General features: G+C 41.0%; 2 protein-coding genes across 2 annotated transcripts; both read right to left on the bottom strand.

Moving 5' to 3' along the window:
- Window positions 1-2,542: 2,542 nt before the first annotated feature.
- s100v2 (S100 calcium binding protein V2) lies at window positions 2,543-10,173 on the bottom strand. Its single transcript, XM_070983934.1, has 3 exons — window positions 9,885-10,173; window positions 5,793-5,924; window positions 2,543-4,128 (listed from the first exon to the last, which is right to left on the bottom strand). The coding sequence occupies exons 1-3, from the start codon at window positions 9,891-9,893 to the stop codon at window positions 3,958-3,960; spliced, it is 312 nt and encodes a 103-aa protein (XP_070840035.1). The 5' UTR covers window positions 9,894-10,173; the 3' UTR covers window positions 2,543-3,957.
- Window positions 10,174-13,182: 3,009 nt separating this feature from the next.
- On the bottom strand, window positions 13,183-22,970 carry thap7 (THAP domain containing 7). Its single transcript, XM_070984772.1, has 6 exons — window positions 22,879-22,970; window positions 21,056-21,187; window positions 20,771-20,850; window positions 19,626-19,763; window positions 19,364-19,474; window positions 13,183-16,690 (listed from the first exon to the last, which is right to left on the bottom strand). The coding sequence occupies exons 3-6, from the start codon at window positions 20,848-20,850 to the stop codon at window positions 15,316-15,318; spliced, it is 1,704 nt and encodes a 567-aa protein (XP_070840873.1). The 5' UTR covers window positions 21,056-21,187; window positions 22,879-22,970; the 3' UTR covers window positions 13,183-15,315.
- Window positions 22,971-24,350: the final 1,380 nt, after the last annotated feature.

Raw genomic sequence — 24,350 nt, forward strand, 5'->3', positions numbered from 1 at the left:
GTAGACTTTTAGTCTTGTTTACCTGTTGGATGACCCTGTAAATGGCTCCTTTTTACACTACACATACTTGTGATCATGAGAACAGGATATGAACATATACAATCAAACTGCAGCAGTGTGCTTATCAAAGAGCACATTACAATTTTTTCTAATTTACTCAAGTGCTACACTGCTAGATTTTACTCAGTCAGTGTGAGTATTTGATCCACTGGTTCATGATTCTATATCTATTTCCAGAGCGTATCTTCAGATGACTCCACCAAGGTTTGACCCACTACACTCTGATCCTGGAAATACTGGGAAATGGCCAACTGATCCTTACAGAGAGATCCAGTCCAAACAAAGGAATACAATCAATACAAGTGTGGGTTTGTGGTTTACAGAACCTCTGATTTTATCTGTGTTAAAGACACATTGTCAGAGAATTACCAACAGCTGGAATTCTGCCTTTTCTGCATCGTGTCTCATGAATCAGAGAGTACCTATTACAGAGGCCTTCCCAGTTTATTTGACTCACTCTGAGAGCTTTAGATTTAGCCATAATGATGCATTCAAAACAGACATCATATCTGACCAACATCATATGAGCCTTAGGGGAGGTGATACTAAATACAATCACCAGATTATAATAATTATGGAAGAGGACCCTGTAGTGATGGAGTCTGCCACTTACCTGTTTGAGAGGCATTCCACTATATCAACTTTGCTGAGGTACCAGAAGGGGGCAGTGCATATTCTCAGGGGAAACCATTTCTTTTCTACCAGAAATTATGACATCATACTGGTTGGCCATGGCAGCAATGGTACCAATGGAACAGTCCAGCTAGCAGGTTATGGCCCAGAGGAACTTGCTATAGTTGTATTAAAAACTGAACACATCTTTGGTCATCTTGGCACCATCAGCCTCATCAGCTGCAACCTTGGAAATGACTTGCACTTTATGTTGCAGCTCCTAAAAGTTCTGCGGTCTCTCAGTGTGGAAACAAAGCTGCACCTCCACAACTCCTTCCTGTCTGTTCGCTCTGATGGACATATAATGTCTAAGACTGACACAGTCTGGAGGTCTCATGACAATAGCAGAAGACTCATTGCTGAACTGGACCAAAGAGGTGAACTGCTTACAAAAGTGGAACTTGGCTGTGCAGGACCAGTGATTCCTGATTATAAAGGAAAAATTTTGTATCTTCAAACACTGGAGTGGCCAAGCCATCCTCAAATGTTTGTTCCAGTGGAGCTGCGCAAAAAGTACCCTTCTATTGACTGCTTGGAGGGGCTTACTTGGAGCTTGTTCTTTGAGGAAAATGAAAGAAGGCGTGCTCCTGATTATGTCCCAGGCCGTGATCAAAGACACTTGAAAGCAGTTTGGCTTACAGAGCCAGGACCAGATGAAGACAACATTATCTTCAAGCAAATCAATAACATTCAGGATCTACTTGTGGAGATACGGTACAATGCCAGGGAAGAAATTGTATCAGACCTTTACTATGTTCTGAATGACTGTATTTACAAAGTGCATACAAAAAACCTTAGTGTAAGTCTGGTGGGCAAGTTCATGAGCACTGACAACAAGGCTGAAATTGAAAATTTCCATCAAAATTTCAATGAGCAGGGTGCATCCTCCCTGCAGGAGTTGAGACAGGGTCTGAAAGCATCCAAATTCAATGATTTCTGTCGCCAGACTTTCCAGTTTCAGCAGTGTAGCTACAACTGCGAGAGATGGGGTCATTACTTCATGGCAGCAGTGTTTTCAGCATCTGTGCGTAACTTCAGAACCTTCTCCCTTTTCCTCATGAGTGTCATAGGTTGTGAAGTAGGGCGCTCAAGGGGGACTGACAGCCCCCTCTGCACAGCATTTGTTGGAGATGAACACCCCATGCTGACTGACCAACCTTGGCCTGAACATCTGCAACGAGGATTCTATGGCTGCACTGTTGACAACTTTGAAATGGCACCACAGAACAGACAAATTTGGTTAGATCAAGTTATAGCCAAGGAACATGCCCTGTACATTAAATCGAAGCAGATGATGAATGCTGTCGACCATGATGAGCAAACAGAGCTGGATATCTTTGGGAGGGTCAAAGTCATGAATAAGTATGTGTTCTCATCTTATCTAGAATTCTTCCGAGGGACACCTGAGGGAAAGAAACTCAAAAGAGGATGTTCTCCATCTGCCCAGAATTTAAATTCATAACAAAGGGGTAATGTGTGGTGTGTGACTGTAGTTCTTTTCATTGTGTCTTCATTGCATAGCTTACTCTAGTTTTCTTCTAAGCAGAAAGGTCTGACACAGATGCTCTGTCTGATGCTGATATGACAATGCAATAAAGTGGTGCATTGTTCATTTATACTGCTTCTGCTTACTGACTGCTACACTTATATATAGTATTTTAATGGCTTGAAGTGTGGAAATGATCTTGATAATTTACTAATTTAAAGCAATAAAAGCTATTTCAGCAGATACTTCATGTTTTCATATTAACCATTTGAAAACTATTTACTTATCAAACCAATAAATGATTAAACAATAAATGCAGTCTGGTGATTTCTTTGTATGTTTATTGCATCATTTTTCTTGAGGTGTCACACAGGTCAGAATACAAAGAATTACAAAACATAAATACATAGAAAATGCAGGATCAGAGGGTAAAGCATTACTGGCAGAAACTTTTAAATGGACTGTAAAGCACACATTTTGAGATGTTTCTCCAGATGACTGCAAAGTCAAACATACTGACATTTATAAAGAATCCAAACTGCACTCTTGTTTTTGTTGCTGACATGAGGTCAAAATGAGATGATTAGCATCATATACTTGAAGATTCAGACAAAGTGAATTGAGAATTACCCTGGAGTTTGTTCTGCACGGAGGAAGAAAGAAATTCTGTTTAAATGTGTCCAAGTTTCTGACAGTTAAACATTTTTTACATGAAAGGTAGACTACACTATATTGATGTATATGAACTCAATATATGCTTGGCATCTATGTGATTAACTGAGATGATCATTACGAGGCAAGTGAGAAAAAAAATGGACACCTAAGAACTTGTTCTCTTCTCTTTTCTAAGATGGTGATGTATCTTTTCTATTGTAAAGCTATGCTTCCATGGATTCCAAACGGTCAGCACTCTGCTTTAAGCTTTTAGAAAATGTGTTTCTGAAGTTGTGAATACCACAACAGTGGGGGGTTCATCCAGTTATTAGTGAAGTAAACACCATTTGAAGGCACCATGAATCACCATTACACAAAACAAACATGTCAAAATTAGACTGAGTGACATTAACTATGTCTGCAATGATGCCCAGCACCTAGTAAAATTCAAAGCTAGTGCACCTCCACTCCCCAGATCTCCTCCACCTGCTCAGGTGATGTTTTAAACCTTACCATAGACCACTTCTGAGTTTGAGCTTGGAGAAAATTTGGGAATCTGGGGGCAACAGAACAAAATCAGGGGGTTTGTAAAACAAAAGATAGATATCTAACCTTCTGTGACAACAAATCAGATTCTCTCCAGTAACAGGAACCTAAGCCAATATTACTGCAAATTACTTAATTCAGGGTCACCAGATGGCTACAAATAGATGTTTTCTAGCAATATGTATGAGGAATAGATTATTTTATTTTATTTTGATTCTAAAAAAATGACATACATAGCAACATGTAGACTTGGACAATGTGAGGATTGTAAATGCAAAATATCCTGAATTTGAACTTTAACTGGTGCCATAGGATGCTGGGCAGAAGCATAATGTGGAAACCTGAATAGAGATCACAGCATTTAGAAAGTGTCATGTTTTAGTCATAAATGTTGGGAATAGATTGCTTTGTGCAGACTAGACTTTGTCTTTGTATTCTGTCAAACACCTGGCGAGGAGAGTGATGTGCATACTGTTACTCTGTTTAGTTAAATTTGGAAACTCAGAGCTTGCTCATGTGTTGGGCTGAGAGCCTGCTCGTCACAGGAGGATGCAGCTGCATGAGGAGCCCTTCTGGCCGCCAAGGATGCCGTGCTGCGTAGTGGCTAATGACTGGATTAAGTTCCAGAAATGCTTGAAAGAGATGCCCTCGCCGTCAGCTACGCCCATCTTTCGCATGATTTCTCCCAGTACCTGGTCTGAGCCGGTCCCCTGTAGGAACACACCAAGACAACATATGGAACATGTTTTGTCATCATGAGCAAAGCAAAAACAGTTAAAAATGATTTGTGTGGTCTGTGAAAGTGAAGACACTAAACACTACCTGAAACTTAACTCCTATTACAAATGAGCTCCTACTGTATTTGTCAGCTATCACATTGTACTCATCGAAGCTATAGCTGACATCTTGGAACATGGTGACATTGCTAAAAAGAAGTTGAATATGGCAAGAAACAGAAGCATCAAGGTGATGGAGCTGGATATCTTACATTTAAATACACTGACTCAAAAAATACATATATATCAGAATCCAGCTAAAATAATCCACTGTGTGTGTTTGTGTGCACTTGTACAATGCTCAATGCCCAAAGCGGGCAGGCTAAAGCTGTGTGGGTGAAGTAAAAAGCAGTGCTTGCCATTCACTAATTGTCCCCACTGAGGTTCCTTTGAGCAAGATCCTAGAACCCCAGAAAAATGAGTTTGACTAACACGTTGACTTGTTCGCAACCTGCCTGGCCACCCCACTGCTTGTGTTTCTTAACCTGTCAGACTTCTGCTGAGTGATGTCACCAAAGCTCAGTTGTCGACTTGGTTAGTAAAATGTTATCAGGTTATCACAACTAAAAACAAGACCCACACTGAAGAATGATCCTTCATGCACTTCAAGTTCTCATATTTACACTGTTAGTTTTATTATTCCTCTCCATGATCATTCCATCATTACGTTGCAGGGCCTTAACTTACACAAAATAAACTTGTAAAATAATGTCATACATTAGGGTTTCTTTTCTAACTAACATTTTACAGAGAAAAATGAATCATGTGATCTGTAGTGGTCATCTGTAGGGTCTTATCATATACTGTATATGTGAAATATGTGGATAAAGGCAAAAAGGTGACAAATGCCCATCATAAGTTCCCATAGAAAAGGAGCAAATCCTCAAACTGGAGAATGTTGACAACTTTGTTAAATCAAGAATATTGGTCTGCTCCTGTACACTTTGGAAAGTGTGGATTAAATAGAACTAGTACAGACAATTGGATAGGATGTGCTGCTGATGAGGCACATCTCGTCGAGACAAAGCGTTAGAGCCTGATGCAAATGACCAGTTAAAACAGAGAGCAGCTGCTTAAGATTGGAGTCTGAACTCCAAAAGCCTTGATGAGGATTTTGCCAGGGTTGTATCTTTTAAAGGAATACTCTGACTATGGTCATGGACTCTCCAATGGAGACCCAATTTCACGGTGGAAAGCAAAGTAAATTAAAACATGCCCAAATGTTAAGACTACTTAATATACTGCAATATAATAAACTTCTTTGTCCCTTCATATACTTGGTGTGTTCCACAGATTATAAGACACAAACATTAGAGACTAAAGGAATGTTTCAAATAACAGATTTTCAAAGGTATGAACACCTTTATTGTCAGTTGAATTAAAGCTTATATGATACATTTTCCAGAGTCAACTGACCCTAGTTCTTATATGTGAGTGTACAAGTCTTGTTTGTGTTTGCTGCTGTGTGTATGTGGCCTGTGTGACTCTGCTGCTGACTGTTTTGTGTGAAGTGAGTCAGGTGATGCCACACCCAACTGCTGCAGTCAACAGCAGGTCAGGCTGCGAGTAAAGCACAGGGAGACTGGCAGCATTCTTACCTTGACAAGGTTAGGCAGCTGGGAGGACAAAAGACCTTTGAATTCATCAGTTTTCAGCGTTGGACTGTTGTCTGCTGAGGCAGAGTGGAACTGGGAGACCAGTGTGTTGATGGCGTTCTCTAGGTCTGAAAACTGGGGAGAAGAAAAGGAAGAAATAAATAGAGGAAGAAAGACACGGTCAGGCTCTGCTATTGGCTATTCATCATGAAGCTCTGCCTCTGCGAATTCAACTAGAAGGGCACTTGGGGGGACAAAACTCCGCCATTGCCAACAAGCACAAATATCTTAGTTTGAGAAAAAAAGCGTTGTTGGAATTGTGGTGATGTTACAACTGTACCAGTTCTCCCATGAAACCACTGTTCTTCATAGCGACTGCTTTCTGCATGAAGTCAGAGCCACTACATGAGTTGGCTACCCCAGATGATTACTGGTGCCTGTGAATGTGGATTGTGATATGGAGCCATCATACTTCTATGACTCACTACTTTCCATCACCACTGAACTTTACTACCATCTACTGGTTTTCATGATGCCTGGCATTCATTCTACCAGGGCTGGTTCTGTAATTGCTAGATGTGTGCTGAGTGAACTTATTGCTAACACGTTCATCCTACCAGCTTCATAAGCTGACATGTTGTGTTCACAAGTGTCTGTAAGTGGCCAAGTAAATCAATACAATGCAGCTTTAATTAGTTAAACAATGATAATACTCTCTGCATTCTAATGAACTGTACTACTAAATGATGGAAATAGCAACAGTGAAAGAACGACAAAAAGGACCTGCCATGAAAATGACACTCAATGTTCATTCTTGATCTTGGTAATATCAGAATTTGTGTATCACATTAAGCAGTGATGATGTGTCGTTGTTTCCGCTTCCCCCAAGTGACAAAAAGGCTCAAGGATGGGGGAGATTACTGTCACACTACAATATTACATACACCACCATAGAGGTATCTATCCCTATCTTCCACTCCATGATCATATGTAAAACAATGACTTAGCAAAAAAATTGGCTACTGGTAGGAGACAGGATGTGAACCATGGCCTCCAGTAGCACAGTCAAACACAAGCAGGCAAGTATATCTCCGTCTGCTTTAAAGCAGGCTGAAGGAAACCTGGGAATTCAAAGGATGGCGATAAAAAGGATTGTCATCAACACAACAGCAGGACATTATCTGCATTATATCAATTTGAGGGCTTCCTGTGTGCTGAATCATCAACTCCTGCATTGTTGCAAGGTCATTAAGAAGGAAACAGGCAGACTTTAGGTATGTTTATGCCGTTTGTTACTTTTGAGCACATATACTACAGCTTTCCACTGAAGATGAAGTTAGTGTTTGCTCTCAGTCAAACTCTTTGGCTCTCATAGACTGCCGTTACCTGGTAGACATGCAGACACTTATAGGACTGCAGACCTGTTAACCATGAACGTGAGCAACACTTCTTTACTCGTTCGAGTCTGGAGAACAACCTGCCCCTTAACCATTTGGTCCACCTCAGTGTCTGCGATTAGCTATATCTCTGTCTTTGGTTTAATACTTAACTGGCTGTAACAACTTCATTTCCCCGGCTTAGGATCAATTAAGTCTTAACTTGCTTATCTTAAAAAGCCGAGATATAAGGCTGTAAAACTGTTGTATATAAGTTTCTAAAGTTTTTGATAAAACAATCTACCGTAAGGTATATTTAGCAACTGTTCTTGGGCTTTCAATCATATCACATGAGCTTCCTCAACAAAATGGACTTAAGTGGACCTTGTGGTGAGATTTTTTTATCAGAAGCTATTTCATCTCCAAGACAGCTATCAAGGTCAAGAATGAACTTTGAGCGTCATTTTTGTAGCTCTTGCTTTTTGTAGTTCTTTTACCATTGCTATTCCCTTCCTTTAATTAATGCAATTCAAAAGGAAAGTACAAAAGGTTACAACTGTTTAAAGCAGTATTCATTTATTTATTTTTTCCATGCATACACAATGTAGCAACCTGTAAGCACAACATATTATCACCCGATGAGCTTGATAAGACGATGTTAGCAATTAGCACTCTAATCACACATTCAGAAGTTAACATTAGAATTCCTTGAAGTTGCGTTTGTGTCCACATAATAAATGTAAGTCCAACTTCTTGTTCTTTTCAGCTCTGTTTTTGATCTTCACTATTTAAACAACTGTCTCTTTAGCTGCTAAATGATCCACTATGTTCACCAGCTTGTCTCTGACTGTGTCTGTTGGCTGTTTGCTGCTGAGCAGATAGTGGAGTTTATTGGAGCTTCTCCTGCTGAAAACAGATGCCTGCTTGATACTGATAAGGGCCGTGAGACCAAACCAAACTTTAAATGTGCTGTTTAATCACATTAATGAGCTAAACGACTAAAAAGCTGTGTAGAGCTGAAGAGTTGGTAAGAATTCTGTGCAGGTTCCTCACTGTAAGCAACACCATAAACACTACGTGCAGCCATTTGATTCAGTGCTGCAGTTATATTGTTCGAGCAGCATTAAAGCAGGTTGTCTCTTGGCCATCAGTAGAACAAGCTTCAGTCTTGCTACAGTTATTCAATGCATGTGGCCCAACAGCTTTGTCAAAACCACACCCTTTCTGACTGATGTCCCACAAGCTGCTGCAAGCCCTCTTCACCTCAGCAAAAACTCCCAGGAAAAGCAGCAATAGCATGACTGTAGACATGGCATAGGTAGACCATTTCAACACCTCACTGTATTCACTAAAGGATTTCATGATTACATTAACCAAATGATACCAAATGAGTAAATCGCTCTCTCATACAAGCACTGTCAAATTAATGAGGAGGCTTTAGTTTCATGTCAGAAAATGACTGTTTTGTGTATGTATGTTACTTTTTACAATTAGAACTTTTTAACCTTCATTGGATTGCTGTGGATTGAAGTGGATACGTATTCAAAGAATTAGTTTCAGTGAGAGCAAACAAAGACAGTCTCTCAAATGTCAACAGTGGGGTGGGGGAAACTTGTTTTAGGGCTTTATAATACAATTTGTAAACGTATCTTAAAGAGTGGGCAAGTTCTACCACCTTCTCCTTGACCCCAGGTTGCAGTTGAACATTGTTTGTGCCCAGAAATTTCTGCTCTCAACTGTTTTTAATCATTTATTTTAAGCCTCGAGGTGAAAGTCACTGAAATGGTTTGTTTCATATGGGCTGATTCTGACCCTTTTCTTTTTGGGGGACAAAGTGGGGACCAGAGGTTGGAACAAGGCCCCACAGGAAGCTGACAGACCACCCACGGTGCTCTTCCGCTCCAGATTCTGGACAGGTTATTAACCTGTCATTATTAATGAAGGAGGAACAGTGAGAGGTCCCACCACAGAGCGGAAGCCATGTTGCATTGCACAACCATGATATACAACACAGACAGAGAGGTGGAGGGCTCCACCTGGGCCCTACATTCAAAATAAGGAACGCCCCTGATTCACTTACAGTGTTCAGCAGTTTGGCTACAAAAATGATCTCCTCAGAGGATCTACTTTGTTTGGCGATCACTGTAACATTCTCCCAGAATAATGTTGCGCGTCTGCTATCAGAGTGTGTGTCAGTGTGTCTGTCTTCCTGTCAGAATCTCAGGGCTGACTGCTGAAGAAACGCTTCTTGATAGGGAGGGGCAGCTGCAGCGCGCATCTGAGGAGCCTGTGCGTGAGAAAAGCCTCGATCAAAGTTCTGCTTTCGACTTCTCAGCTCCGTCTGTGCGATCAGAGAGAGGCGGCCGGACACTGCGCGTCTGTTCTGTGAAACCCCGACAGTTAACAGTTCGTCCCATCCGGGTGGAAGCTGCTCCTCACCGACATTTTTTCTTTGACCGCTGGCGTGGGATGGTGCGTCTTCAGCAGGAAATCATTCTTTTACGACTTGTTACGCGCTCGTGGCGTCACTCCTACTTTGTGAACGTCCTCTAACCCAAATCCACGTAGATTTATTAAACTGCAGTGAAAAAACTAGCAGCAAACAAAGTTTTTCTCCCCGTGAAAACTAAATGAAAACTCATTAAAACGTCAACCTTAGAAAACTGAGCGGATCCGCACTCAGGTGCAGTTCTCAGAGAATAGTTATAGAGTTTCTTACCTGAGGCATGTCGACTGTGAGTTAGAATGCGGTCACTTTTCTTCCTGCGTGTCTCTCTGCTCGCTGCTGTTGTGTGTCAGTGGATCATTGCTTCTGTCACCAGCTGGCAGCCTTCCTGGATCCTCCCTCAGAGGAGAGAGAGAAAAGTCAGGAAGAGGGAGCTGAGAGCCGAGTCCGTGCCTCCTCCCGCACACACACACACACACACACACACACACACACACACACGCACACACGCACACACGCACACACACACTTTAACGCACGTACACGCAAACAGAAATGGACTGACACACATGCGCACGCATAGTTTAATCCACTGACACACGCGCGCGCACACACAACCTTTAACGCACGCACGCACACATATGAATCCACTGACGCGCGCGCACACATATGTTTAACCACTGACACACGCGCGCGCACATACATATGGTGGTTTCAACAATAAAGCTGTGGATGTAGAATCGTGTGTACAGTGATGTGTTTGGATATCTCCACTTCGACGCAGCTCACATTCAACAGACAACTCATTCCACATCTGGAAACCTTTAGTTAAAGTTGGACACTGTTTTGCGCAATAACTGCCTGCAAGTTGAGGCTGGTATTCTGCTTCTCTTCCAGACTGTCACTGTGTTTTCTACCAACCGTTAATATGACACCAGACACTTTTGGTTGTGCAGGTTTCTGCGTGAATCTTTCCAGACCAGTGAGACACTCAGGCTGTGGGAAATGCCTTGAAGTTATGTTCTTGAAAAAGAGTTTTTCAATTAAAAAAAAGCAGGGAGAGACAGAGCGGGAGAAGGAAACAGGCTCGACCGCATTCTTTCTATCCGGTTTTATGACTTCAGACAGTCAGTGGGGTGGGTGTATAAGTGAGGGGAAAGCTTAACCACAAGAATCTATCTAAAGAAAAAAAAAAACAACAACTGCAAAAGAATCAACAGAATTCCAGCAGACAGCGAATACTCAGCCTGAACTAAAAGGAGAGCTTTTTCCTGGCTGGAACACATACTGTGGACAGCAGCTGATGTCCTCGAGGTGAAGGGTGTGTCAGAATATATGATTTAAATGATTTTCATGGTCAAAGACCCAACCCCTCCCTCTGCTCCAGGTCCTTGAATATATGACTGGGAAGGCTTGATGCCACACCCAATCAGAGAGGCCACAGTGAATTGTTTCAGTATGAGACTATCAACCTTTCCCATTTTCCTTCATCCTCAGTATTACTTCACTGTGCTGCTTCCAGATGCTTTGCATTAACACACAGACACACACAAACATGAACACAAATATTCATGAACACACAAAAACAGACTCTCACACAACTTTGAACATTCCTGTGATAACACACAGTGCTCCTACAAGTCACTACAACTGACCTCGCACTGAAGAGAGCATCACTTCCAAAAGGACATTTCAGGAGCCTTTTAAAAACATGCTAGGTGGGCTGTTTATGTGGCTGAAATACAAAACACTCACAACAAATGAAAGGGTGGCTCCAGGAAATTAGCATTTTACTTGTATAAAGGGGTGTGGGTGGTGAGACTCATGAGAGACAGATTAAAAACAGAACGCCTGACTATTAGTCCATGGTGTGAGTCAAACTCCAAAGACATTGGATCCTACACTTCCCATAATGCCACTTGATAGCATTCTTTGTTAGACCCTCCATGCCAGTTATACACCCATATCTTTCACACATCGAGGATTTATTTTCTCCAAGCCCAGGCTGAAATAGCATAACATCACCATGACATCATCACGGTTATTTTCTCTGCTCATCCAGAGCCACAAACCATACAACTGTTTGCACAGGCTGAGCAGGACTAACCATGAGCAGGAAACAGATCTGGATATGTAAAATCAGTGGATCGAGTGAGACTTTGAGCATGTTACTGACTCAGTAAATAATATCTTAAAATCTGCAAACAGTTTAACAGTAAACAGTCATTATACTGGTTGACTTAACCTCAGTGGGTTACAGACTGAGTTTTCCAGGTGACTGAACAAGAAAGACACGAGTAAAAAGGCCTGGGGAGCATTTAGTTGCCCACACCTGGGGAGTTTTCATTTTGGTGGAATGATCATGGAACAATGCAAAGTGTGATTAGAGTTATCCCTCTCTATCATTTCAAACTGCAGATGGATCTAAGAGCCTGTGCTGTTCTTACTTTATAATGCTTTACATCCATGGTGTGTGTGATGGAGATTCTGCTCATGGTATTTATCATGAATACATAAGACTTCAGGAATTAGAAGCAGTTAAGAATCTGGTATATCAGTTTAAGTAACTGTTTGTATTTATATTATGAGCAAAGCATTTCCTTGGAGGGAGGCTACAGCTCAGTTCATTCAGGTCCCAGAACAAAAGATCCTTTCAACAAGACACTTTTCAGACAGCTCATGTGCAATGATAAAAAATGATTTTGTAAGGATGATTTTGAGGATGTGATGCAATGTGATTTGACACAAGACAGTTCAGAATCCACAAATGTAGAACACTGAGGGCCTTAAGATTAAGATTAAGATTTACTTTATTAATCACAGCACACACATGCTACAGGGAGGAGGAGACTGTACACACGCCATGCTTTTATGTGAAATTATTTTTTCCGCGTTTGACCCATCCTCGGTCCGTCGTTCCTCCGCGGCAGACCAGGAGCGGTGGGCTGCCAGCCGATGCTGGTGCCCGCGCCCGGGGACCCATCCTTCTTCGTCACCGTTGGTCAGGCGGTGATCTTCCAGAGTAATGCATGCTGAGTAAACAGCATCACCCTTTCACATGTATTCATACCTGATGAAACCAACAGGTGCTTCACATCGTCAACACTCAGTATGATCCAGTCCACGTGTCAAAAGATGGACATACTCCCTTTCAGTCTGTAACAAGTTATGGTGTCAATAGCAAATCTGATTTGTTTACTTGCTGAATGAATTATCTGTTCAGACTTTCCATAGAGCATGAGTTAAGCATATAAGAAGTGTATAAGAAACTTTTATTTAAGGTAATTGATGCAAAAAAAAAAAAAAAAAGACAAACATGCAGAAACGAGAGAAAAACCCAAGATGTATTCATTCCATGACATCTGACAGCTGTCACTCAGCAGTTGAATTCTAGTCATCTGCAACTATTTGGTGTGAGCACATGTTTTCCTTCAGTGCATCAAATAGAAGGTTCATAGTGGATCATTGCAAAAACTTTAAGTGGACCAGTATTACAGCCACAAGTTTTTCTGAGTCAGAAAGTCAGAGGGGAGCAGAAAAAAAGAACTGACCAATCACAAATGTCAGAGATTAACTTTCATTTTATTCTTTTACAAACTGCATCTTGAATGTTTTTTCATTAGAGGATCATTCTGGTGTTATTCTGTATTTCCTGTCAACAAATCCCATGAAAAGCCCAAAAGCTGTTAGTGTGTGTCAATACTTAGTGATTTTCCTACCCTGTTTGTGGATCTCATCTTCAGGTTCACTGATTCCTAGTGAAGGTATAAATCTTTAAAGCACCTCACAAATAAACAGTATAATTTTTGAACAACACTCAGATTTCTTAAAATTGGTCACCGTGGTTGTTAAAGCTGCAGCAGGTAAGATGGAGAAGAGAGCAGACTTAGCCTGAAGATTTGAACCAACACAAGTTCCACGTCACTCCCCCTCCCTCTCCACTGCACTCATGCCCTGCCTCCAGGCCCCTCCTCCCTGTGGCGTCTGCGCGGCTGCCGTGACAACCAGTAACGTTAGCCTTAGCATTGGAAACAAGCTAACTTGTTAGGATGTGTCTTTTCCCAGTGTTTCTTTCCTTAATTTTTCCCTAGTGTTATTTGTCTGTTGGTCTGTCTCCCCTGTCTGTCTGAGAATGGGCGGTCCTTTCCCCATGCACCGTGGCGACCCAATTACCTGCACACCTGAGGCGTGTTGGAGCTGATTGCTGGCAGCATTTAAGGGAAGCTCTCTGGTCTAGTGGTTGCCAGTTTGTCCTGATCTCAACCTTGTGTACGTCCTATCTCAGTGTGAGTACTCCCAAGAAAAGCCTTTTGTCGTTCTGCCCTGGTGTTTTGTCCTGGAACTTCTCCAGTGGATTTTTGTGTTGCCCTTTTGGACTTATGCTTTGTTCTGCTCTTTCTTTCAGTGTGCTCAGTCCCGCTCCGTGTGCCTATCAGCCTCAGTTCCAGCGTGGTGTTTTTGGTTATCCCCACTCAGTTTTAGTGCACCTTTTGTTCCTGCCTTAGTCTCCAGTGTGGTGTTTCATTTGTCGTTATCTCCACTCAGTTTGAGTGTGTCTTTTGTTCCTCCTTTTTGTAAAGAAATCTAGTTTGTGTTTTGTGACATTGTCTCTGTCTTTGCTCTGCACCTTGAGTCCTGAAATATTATTTGACCGAGGAAAATCCTCACGTAACTCTGCCCAGCTGCTACTGTACATCATTAACATACTGTATGCGCTGCGGAGTGTTACTGTAACAATCACCATATTAGCTTTATGGTTATTTGTTGTCTTAGCCGTATATGCTGTTGTTGGCAGCGGCGGTATGGACAGTTTGTCCTTTGCGGGTAGCTGTTGCTCTGCCATAGCTTTCACTAGCCTCCTGACGCCACTCACAGAGGGAGGGTGCGGTTTGCAGCATGTGTGAGTAGTGATTGACAGATGTCAGACACTCCCTCAGACGCTCCTCTGGCTCTGATTGGTTGTTTTGTGTCGGGCTCAGTGGATTCTTGCAAACTGCAGTAGGAGCAGTAGTGGGACCAATGGAGCCGTTTTTTGTTTGTTTGTTTTTTTACAGATTACATGTTTCATGTACTGCTGTCTGGGCATAGGGACAGTTTTAGCAAATATGACAAAAAAAATACTTTTACACAAGTTACCTATTGCAGCTTTAACAAATCCTACTCAAGCAGGAGGAAAGAATGCATTTTTGATGGACTATTTTCAGAGGCGGAGTAATCCATTTAGATGCTTTAGTGAGTGTTTCAAAACAGTGATTGAGTCAATCCCACATACACTGCATCAAGGTAATGAAGGAACATGTCACCTTGTGCAACAGTGTGGCTCACTGATGAGTTTTAACAGTTTCTGGACAACAATGGAGTTCTATGGCACAGATGAAGATGATGCATCAGGCTTTGATACATACACACTAGTTGTCAGTGGGATACATTCGCTGTGGGTTTGGCTCTGCACAAAATGATCTCCACCTACTAAAGTGACCAAGACTCAAATTTGTCTTTGAAAATTCTAAAAAAAGATTTGTTGCTCTACAACAGCACCATATTTGACTGCTTACTGAGTTGATTCTTAAGTGCTGTCACATCTAGATCAGCACATATTACAGCACATTCAACTAGCCTGACAGAAGGCTCGCACACATGAACCTTTCACTTATTGAGGCTGAAGTAACAAAACAAACTTGTTGTGCTCATTCAAAGCATCCTGTCAGTTTAGAAACTCAGTGCTCAGCTGAAGCTGAAATCCCTCTAGGTGTTCTTTAAGTTTCTCCCTCACATCTTCTCTCATTTCCACCGATGTCGTGTTGATAACAGAATGCTGGTCACTGTGTTCACCATCACAGGCTCTTTCCACTATGGACAGACCTCCACTGTTCTCTGTCATATGTCCTGTGTCTCCTTTCAGATCAACTTCTGACACAAATATGTTCTGTGCTTCATCCACGACTCCGTCCATCTTGAGAATGCTTTGTAATCTGTCTTCAGCAGGGACAGGCACCAGAATGACTTGTCCGTCAGCACTGTCCTGTATCCAGAACAGCTGCTGCAGGTCCAGGTCATGCTGCTGTCCCACAGCTTCAGTCTCCCCTTCACACATGTCCGAGAGAAGCAGCTTCTGCTCAGAGCCTACAAACTGCAAAGCCTGTTCATGAACATCAGTCAGAGACACCCCGGCAGGGATCACACGTTGAAGACCTTGAGTTTGGAGCAAGATTTCTGAACTTTTTACATTTGAGTCACTGGTTTCTACACTGTTCCCAGGTGGTCTTTCCAACCTGATTATCTTTATGTCTTTGGCAATTTCAGCTCTGCTACAAGTGCTGGTTTCAATACTCTGAATCTTCAGAGAGTCCTCGTGAACTGTAGACTGGGCATCTTTCCCAGTCTTTGAAACTCTGCGTGATACCTGACCACCAACTTGTATCTGTCCTCTTCCACAATAAAAGCAGTATCCCTTCTCTTCCTCCAACCAGCTGTTGGTGTCTGGAAGAAAACGACCCCCCAACTCCATTTGATCCACACATCTGTCCTCAAATACCCCTATATCCTCAGATTTAGTATCAGTCTCACTCTCCTCATGGCTACAGCCTCCTTTGCTTCGTTTCCTCTCCCCCCCTGGTGTCCAGCTCCCCCTGTTTTTACAACCGTCTTGTGACACCAGCAGAGCCTGCTTCAGCCGTTTATCACGGAGCCTCAGAACAGTGCTCCGCAGACGGTTCTCCCTCCGCCTGGCTGCATGCAGCTGTCGCAAGGCCTTCTCTAAGCAGTCAATAGCCTGGTTGTAACGTCTCCTCCACAACAGGGGGCAGAGCTGAGCATAGTTGTGTTCCTTGGACAGGTAGAAACCTGCAGGCGGGGGCAGGCGTCTCATGTAACATGATGGGGAGAGGGGACGAGTCAGTGCTGGTGGTGAAGGACTATGTTCTTGATGCTCCACCCCTGAAGGCTCTTGAGAAGATGCAGGTATGTTTTCATCAGTCACCTCAGCTGTTGCCACTGACGTCTGATCTGAGGGTTCTTCTGAAGGCTGACATTTGTCTGTCTGCTGAGTGTTCTCCTGCTTGCCTGAGCAGGAATTCTTTCTACAGAAAAAAGATAAAGTCAGAAATGTCTGTTGCATTAGATTTCATTCACACATACAAATGGGTGTGTGTCCATCATGTGTGGACAATGTCGTAACGTCTTTTGAGTATATTCTGTTGCTGTCCTTTCTTGTGCCCACATAGTGAATCAATTTCAGAGACAGTTCCCAAATAACTGGAATAAGGTGTGGGACATCTGACTGTACCCGTGGCCTGTATGCAGATGATGTGATCCTGACTGTCAGATGTAAGGACATCCCTCTTTCTCTCTCCCCACCTTGATCTGACAAACATTTTGAGCAGCTTTCTGGGTTTACTGTTAACTGGAAAAAAGCTTGTTCATGCCTCTGTCTGATGGCCTCAACTCTGACTATCTTGATAATGAACACATTAGAATTTCCATTACTCATTTTGTGTATTTAGGGATTAATATAACCAGAAAGCCAAAGCTTCTTCTTAAACTTAATTACTTGGATTTGATTTGTAAGGATAAAATTCTGATGGATAAATGAAAACTCGTTCCTCTTTATTTAATAGGCCATGTTAATGTAATTAATGAGGTAGTTCTCCTCAGGTTTGTTAATTTTCTTTAAATGTACTAATTTTAGGTTATGGTTAGAGTAAGGGTTGGGCTTCAGTATTTAGCTGTGATGGTTGAAATTAAGGTAAGGAGCTTGGGAATGCATTATGTCAATGAGTGTCCTTGCAAAGATAGAAGTGCAAAGTGTGTGTGTGTGTGTGTGTGTGTGTGTGTGTGTGTGTGTGTGTGTGTGTGTGTGTGTGTGTGTGTGTGTGTGTGTGTGTCGCACTCTGCTCCGCCTAGGTTGCAAAATGTAAAATGTATTTATTCAGTGTGTTTTTATTGGACATCAGCATTTGCATTTAGCGTACATGAATGCTCCAGGTCGCAGTTACGCCCATAACAGCTGAAATGTGAGCCTGCAGCATAGCTGCATAGATTCAAATGAGAGCATATCTGTTGCATGAAGAAGGAAAAACAGGTCTGACAAAGGTCATCAGTAAAATTCCTGTTTAAACAAAACAAGGTAATATTTCCATAGAGACCAGGTTATGCCAAGGCTATAGTGGACAAGGTTTTCTATTACAAACCATAATATTACCATACAGTTATTTTGGTGAAAGCAACCTGAAAGTAGTGCTTAACTTATTACCTTCAAATGAAAGTAATATGTAACGCAGTGTTGTGCCTGAACACATTCATTGAACGATAGTTCATGAACTCGTTCATATTTTGGGTGAATGTAAACTGAACGTACTGTATTACTGCCTGATGAACGTTATCGTGAACTCGTTCATTCTGGTGTCTGTGAATGGCACGCTCTCTCAGTTTAACTTCGTTCAATAGGGTGCCAGATTTCTATAGAGCCCTCCAGGCGAAAACCCGGCTAAAACACACCGTAAACAGGCCTTAATATGTAGCGGAAAAAACACTCAATCTGGCAACACCAGCCACCAGTGTCACATCACCGCATGCGTCATCAGAACAAAAAGCAGCATGTAGGCGACAAAGCAGCAAGGAGGCGTGGTATGATCATTTAAACGAGCTTTATGACAAGGTTGGTGAGGGTGGGAAAAATCTTACATTTCTGTGCAAACTTTTCCCGCCAGCTTTCAAAAAGAAAATCTGCACTTCAGTCACATGGAGTGAAAGCTGCAGCTGTTACTAGTGTGGATTGAATGGACAGCAACAAAGCGTTAAAGCAGCAATGGGGAAATGCTGTCCCCTCAATGCTAATATAAACCCTGGTTTGATAAGGATTCAAAACTGGATATGAAGATGAAATCTGACGCATAGTTACATGTTAAAACTGATAAAATAATTGCTGTCTGTGGTTCTATATGGGATGTGGCAATAATTTCGAAAAATAATAGCTCGCAGCAACAAATGGGAAAAAAGAACTATGAACTTCAATTTTTGGAACGGTGAACTTAGTTCAAAATTTTGAATTATGAACTATGAACTGAACTAGTTCATTTTAAAATTTGTGAACTGAACTCTGAACTAGCTCATGTAGAAAGTGAACTTTCCCAACACTGATGTAACGTATTGCCTTTGGAAAGGAACTTGTTCAACACTGCTGTACAGGTGCACGAATATGAAGCTTTTGTTGGAGAGAATACCAAAATCATTCTTTTTCATTTATGGGTACAATGATAGCTGCAGCTTCACTGATGAATGCCCTGCAGTGATCTTGCTGATATTTTTAGAAATGAGAGGTATATATTAGCTGCATGTATGGTGCTGGTGACATTTAGGGAAATATGTGTTTCTTAAGTCAACCAAAAACAATTCTGTTGAATATTCTTTTCTCTGTGAAGCACTTTGTAACTTCATTAAGAAAAGTGCTATATCAAGAATGTATTAGCCACATTTGAATTTACAAACAAACATTATCATAAAAGGAAAATAAAATTGGATCTATTGTTTTGCAGACTGCTTTGAGGCTAAAATAAAGTCAGTAATGCTGGAACTGGGAGCTGTATACAGTAACAGCATGGATATGAAATCATGTCAACGGCATTTTACAGGCTGAGAATCTTTTATGTCCTGTCTTAAGAGCCCTCTGAACTGCTGTTTGGTGTAAGGTAATTGCAGACATCTCTCGTTTGCACTGAAAAAAATCAGACTCAGGCTGTGTCAGTGGTGTTTACCTGACAGGAATGCCTTCTTGTTTCTGCAGTGTTCCTGGTCTTTTGCATTTGGTTGCCAAAGAGGAATCAAATACTGTAGGAAACGCATCTTCCTTTAGTCTTCTGATCCCACTGTGAGTGAAAAGGCCAACTACATTTCAGGCTGCTATCTGATCACCATCAGCAGTAGACTCATATTTTGCACAAGTTGTGAATAACAGAAAATTGAGAGTTACACTGCTGATGTCTGTCATCTCTTCATGTCCTGACTGAGTGGGCCTACCTGCATCCAGTCAGCTCAAAACTCTCTGGGGTGAAGTGTCTGGAGCAGAAGTAGACAAAGTCAGTCTGAGGATCCCAGGAGTCTGCACGGTGGGAGTTGGTGATCCAAAGGTTCCTTCGAGTTTCTCCTTTTGGTAATCTGCCCATCACAATGACAAGTTATTATTGATCAATTTCAATATATGAACAGCATTTTGTCCCTTTGATGTTGTCCTCACTTCCCTTTAATGGATCACTTCAATTGCCAAATTCAAGTTACATAGGGAGACATTTCAGAACATAAAAACTACAAAGAACATCCAAGACAAGGCGTTGAACAACATATAGTGTTCTGTTTTGATGTATTTGTATCGAGTGTGGGAGCACGCTCTCCAGTGAGCATGGTGTACTGAGTTCACCAACAAATCCAGTGCTGGGTCTGAACTGTAACAATTTCTACAGGCACCTTTTTAAGATGGCAGCACATGTACAGCGTGTTCCCTGTGGTCATAATAATCCGCTCTGTTGTGTTTTTAACTCAAAACGGCCTCATGTATTGTTGGCCTTCTATTTAGCATACCTCTAAATATCAAATACAAAAGCAAAAACACAAAGTCTTGTCAGAAATGTTCAATAAAAGTTGAAAGAAAATAGTTGATGTTTTCTAGCCTGGATGGGTTCATATTGCAGCAAATGGCAGCTTTGAGTTTTTAATGTATATGATGCTAGTTGCTGAAGAAACAGCTCTAATCCTGAGCTGTTTCCAACAAATCAATTTCTTTTTTTTAATATGTCTGCACGTTAAATAAACATGTAAAGCTCAAGAGTTGCTGGAAGATGTATTAGTTGATTTTTGGCTGACCTCAGCAAACTGCTTATCCAACATGATGCATCAATCATACAGGACTAATCATATCACACTTATTATCATTATCATGATCAGACTGGATTATTATTTCAGCACCAGTTGAAAACGGCTAATCACCAACTACATGCATCACAAAACAAAAAGTTAATCAGTCAAAGACCTGACATTGTGCAAGAAACACTGCTATCACAGTGCTGTAAATATTGAATACAATAGAGATGGAACAACAGAAACCAGCACATTTTAAAAACTTAGACACATATGACCCAGATGCTCTACAAAATGAGTCAAATGCTCACTTGTGGAAGGTGATACCAGCATTACGAGTCTCACGATTGTCCCGAGATTTGCACCCGCCTGCTGAGCAATGTCTTGGCATCTGAAAGAGAAACAGAGATGCAAAAAATAAGGAGCCAGTTTTATGTTTTGCCAAGTATCAATAACACCTGTAGTTGATTCAAGCATGAGAAGAAGTCACTCTGAACAGAAAACATCCTGCTGGATGAGTTGGACTTTAGTCAGATTTAACATTTAACTTTTTAATACCATCAACTGTACAAAACAGCTAATAGACAGGAGCATACCTTGTAGTAGTAGTCTGCACTGGACCATACCCTCGCACACAGCCTCTGCACAGGCTGCCCTGGATCAGCGCAGGTCAGCAGTTTGATGCTTTGAACCACATTGTGCAGGTGTGCAAGCCGTGGGTTTCATTTCTGAAGGGGTTATTAAAAGTGCAATAAGTCACATTTTATGGCCATAGCTGTTGCTGATCAATGGCAGTTGATCAGCCAGTTCTGAGTTCATCAATCATTTTGAGAGGTTTGTATCAACGGACTAATGAATTATTGACTCATTTCAGCTCGAGCTGAAAGCTACCAAATCAAAATCACCAGATGAACTTAATACAAAACTACATTTAGTCAGTCAAATGCATACATGTGTTGCTGCTGAGATCAAAAGCTACTTCACATCAGTAAAGAATGTGTTTAGATATGGAACCGAGGGCCAGGGGAACAGTCGAGTTGTTTTTGGTGAACGTGAAATTATATAAAAGACAATTGTGACTGAAGGGCTGTGTATTATTTCATTATTGAATAATCTGCTGATTGTTTTCTTAATCATTCAGTCGATAAAATGTAAAAAAAAATACATTTAAAAAAATCACAGTTCTAGAGCCAAAGTGAAGTCTTCAGATATCTTGTTTTGTACCAAAAGCAGTCCAAATCCCAGATATTTCATTAATCATCACATATGACAAAGAAACAAGTTTATGGAGCTGGCTTTGTGAATGATCGGACAGGCCCGTCCACATGCAGCATGTCTGTCTGTGTAGTGCATGTCAGGGCTGAGAGACAATGATGAGGGCAAAAAATCTCCAGAAGGTTCTGGGGCAGGAAGGAATCAGGAATCAGTACATTTCAGAGAGGAATGCACGGAGTCCTGTGGGGACAGACAGAGGTCGATAGATGTAGGCATGCTAGAAGTTTACAGGCTCATGGTCAGGAACTGGTAACATTTATTAATAAAAGAACATTATTAGAATTTGATTATTCTCTTTCCTTCAAATATAAATATGCAGACAGTGGCAATGGCTACAATGTCAGTGGATTGGCAGATTTACCGATAATGAAAATAATCATTAGTTGCAACATTTCAGAAGACGATGACGATTATCTTTATAAATAATTCACTTGCTTCTCATCATGATGAAATCAAAAGTGCAAATCTATTTTTAGTTTCAAAACAAAAAACGCTACGTTATACTTCTGAAATAAACAACATTACATAACACTTTTCACTTCTCATAATTCACTTAATTATTTCTCGTTTAGAGTCTTGATTCTATTTGTTTGTTGCACCGTCATTTGTTGGCTTGTATGTATATTTCTCTTTATGTCAGCGTTAAAAAAAAAAATAAAAAAAAATTGACATTTCACTGCGTCCTTAAATCGGAACAGTGTGTTGTGTTACGTAAAGAAAACCGACGTAAATATCTGGACTCTCCATGAGCCATGGAGGCTCTGGTTTAGCACACCGCTGTGGTCGCCGGTGGTTCCAGCGGATAAATAACGTTACCGCTGCAAGTGACTCCCGGTGCCTCCTCGTCACGACTGGATTTTAAAATACGAGCTGTACCAATTTACGCGCATTCGCTTTTGACAGAATGCAGTGAACTACAGAAGACTTGTCATGCAGCGACTGTCATCGTATTCCTGCTGCTGCCGAACTTTGCGCCGCTAAATTGAGTCACACAGAGATCCACACTGTGACTGTTAGCTTGGAGCTAGTAACATGCTAACCGACGTAAACGTCACGGCCATGGCGCCGGTTCCAGCTTTGCGTTACAGTTACACGCCGGAAAACACTGGAGCAAATAATGATTTAAACACACTAAAAATATTACCATAGCGCTTTAGATTTCGACCTTACGAAGATGGCTGATCTTCTCTTCAATCACCTTCTTCCTCCTCCAACTTGTCCTCCATTTTTTTTAGTGTGTGTGAATAAAACTTTATTTAAACATGCATCTGACTGGAAGGAGCAACATGTTAAGAGGCCTTTAAGACATTAAGATGCATTTGAATATGAGAGACCAATCTTATCAATATATGTTGAACTACAAGACGCAGTCTCATTACTATTAATAATAATAATAATAATAATAATAATAGTAATTGTTATTGCTCTGTTGTCCCATGAGATGGACTAAGTGGACTAAAGTTGGGATTCAACATTGCTTTCAAATACTACACCAGCCATTTGAGTGGCAAGCTCCTCTGGTGAAATGTTTTCATACCTCAGTGTAAAATGTATTGTAATAACATGTTTCATTGTCTATGGTTTGCTGTGTGTCCTGTTATATAGTGTGTCACTGCTGCCAACATTCATCCAGATTTTGTCCTTAGGGTCCTACATAAAGTACACATAACAGACTTAAAACATCAAAGTTTACAACAGGTGACTAGAATCTGAACAGGTGTCATTAGTATTAAAGGTAATATAGACCACTGGACTATAAGTGACAACACTGCTGTCACTGACAGTAGTTGATACTAAATGTGTGTCAAGCAAAGCGTTGATAATTACTTAAAATGTCTGTAGCCATCTTCTTTGTATTTCTCACTGAGTTTTTACTGCAGCTTAGAGTTTTTATTGTTATGTCTACTATATGAATGAACAAACAGCTGTCATATGACCATTTTACTTCACTTTACTTCAGTTTTGCGTGTCAGTGCTTGATATCACAATAGCATACAAATACCACTGTTCACAATTCACAAGAAAAATTTAGTGCAAGAAAAAACTGTATGGCGAGTGTGGCAGACTTCATGTGCTTTTAAAAAGGCATATCATTTATGTACACATGCAGTAGCCTACATGTCTTTTATAGAAATATAGAAATAACCTAATGTAGCTTATAACATCAGTGTCTTTGCAGGAAGGCGCATATCATTAAGAACATTCTTTAAATGGCTTTTCATAAAGTTTATGATGTTAATTAAACAATAAAACAGATTTTTTAAGGGAGTCTGGTAATCTCAATGAGTATATTGATGAAAAATTGACGTTTCAGTTGTGATCAAATTGACGCATATGGTTGAAGCTGGTGGATTCCATTAATTGTCATGGATTCTGAAAGCGTTTCGAAGACAATTAATTTCTTTGGGTCATTTGCAAATACTTTATTTTGAATGTTTACATATTTATCAAGTTATTAAAAAAATGTTTGATATCATTGTTTGTGTTTCAGTCATTTCTTAAAGATAAATGGCACCTATGTAAGATTTCAAATGTTTATTCTTCAGTAGTAAAATGTAACTAAATATGTTTAGTCAGGTACTGTACTTTAGTTGAGGTACTTGTTCTTTACATGAG

Source organism: Chaetodon trifascialis, chromosome 17, assembly GCF_039877785.1.
Source record: "Chaetodon trifascialis isolate fChaTrf1 chromosome 17, fChaTrf1.hap1, whole genome shotgun sequence".
Classification (NCBI taxonomy): domain Eukaryota; kingdom Metazoa; phylum Chordata; class Actinopteri; order Chaetodontiformes; family Chaetodontidae; genus Chaetodon; species Chaetodon trifascialis.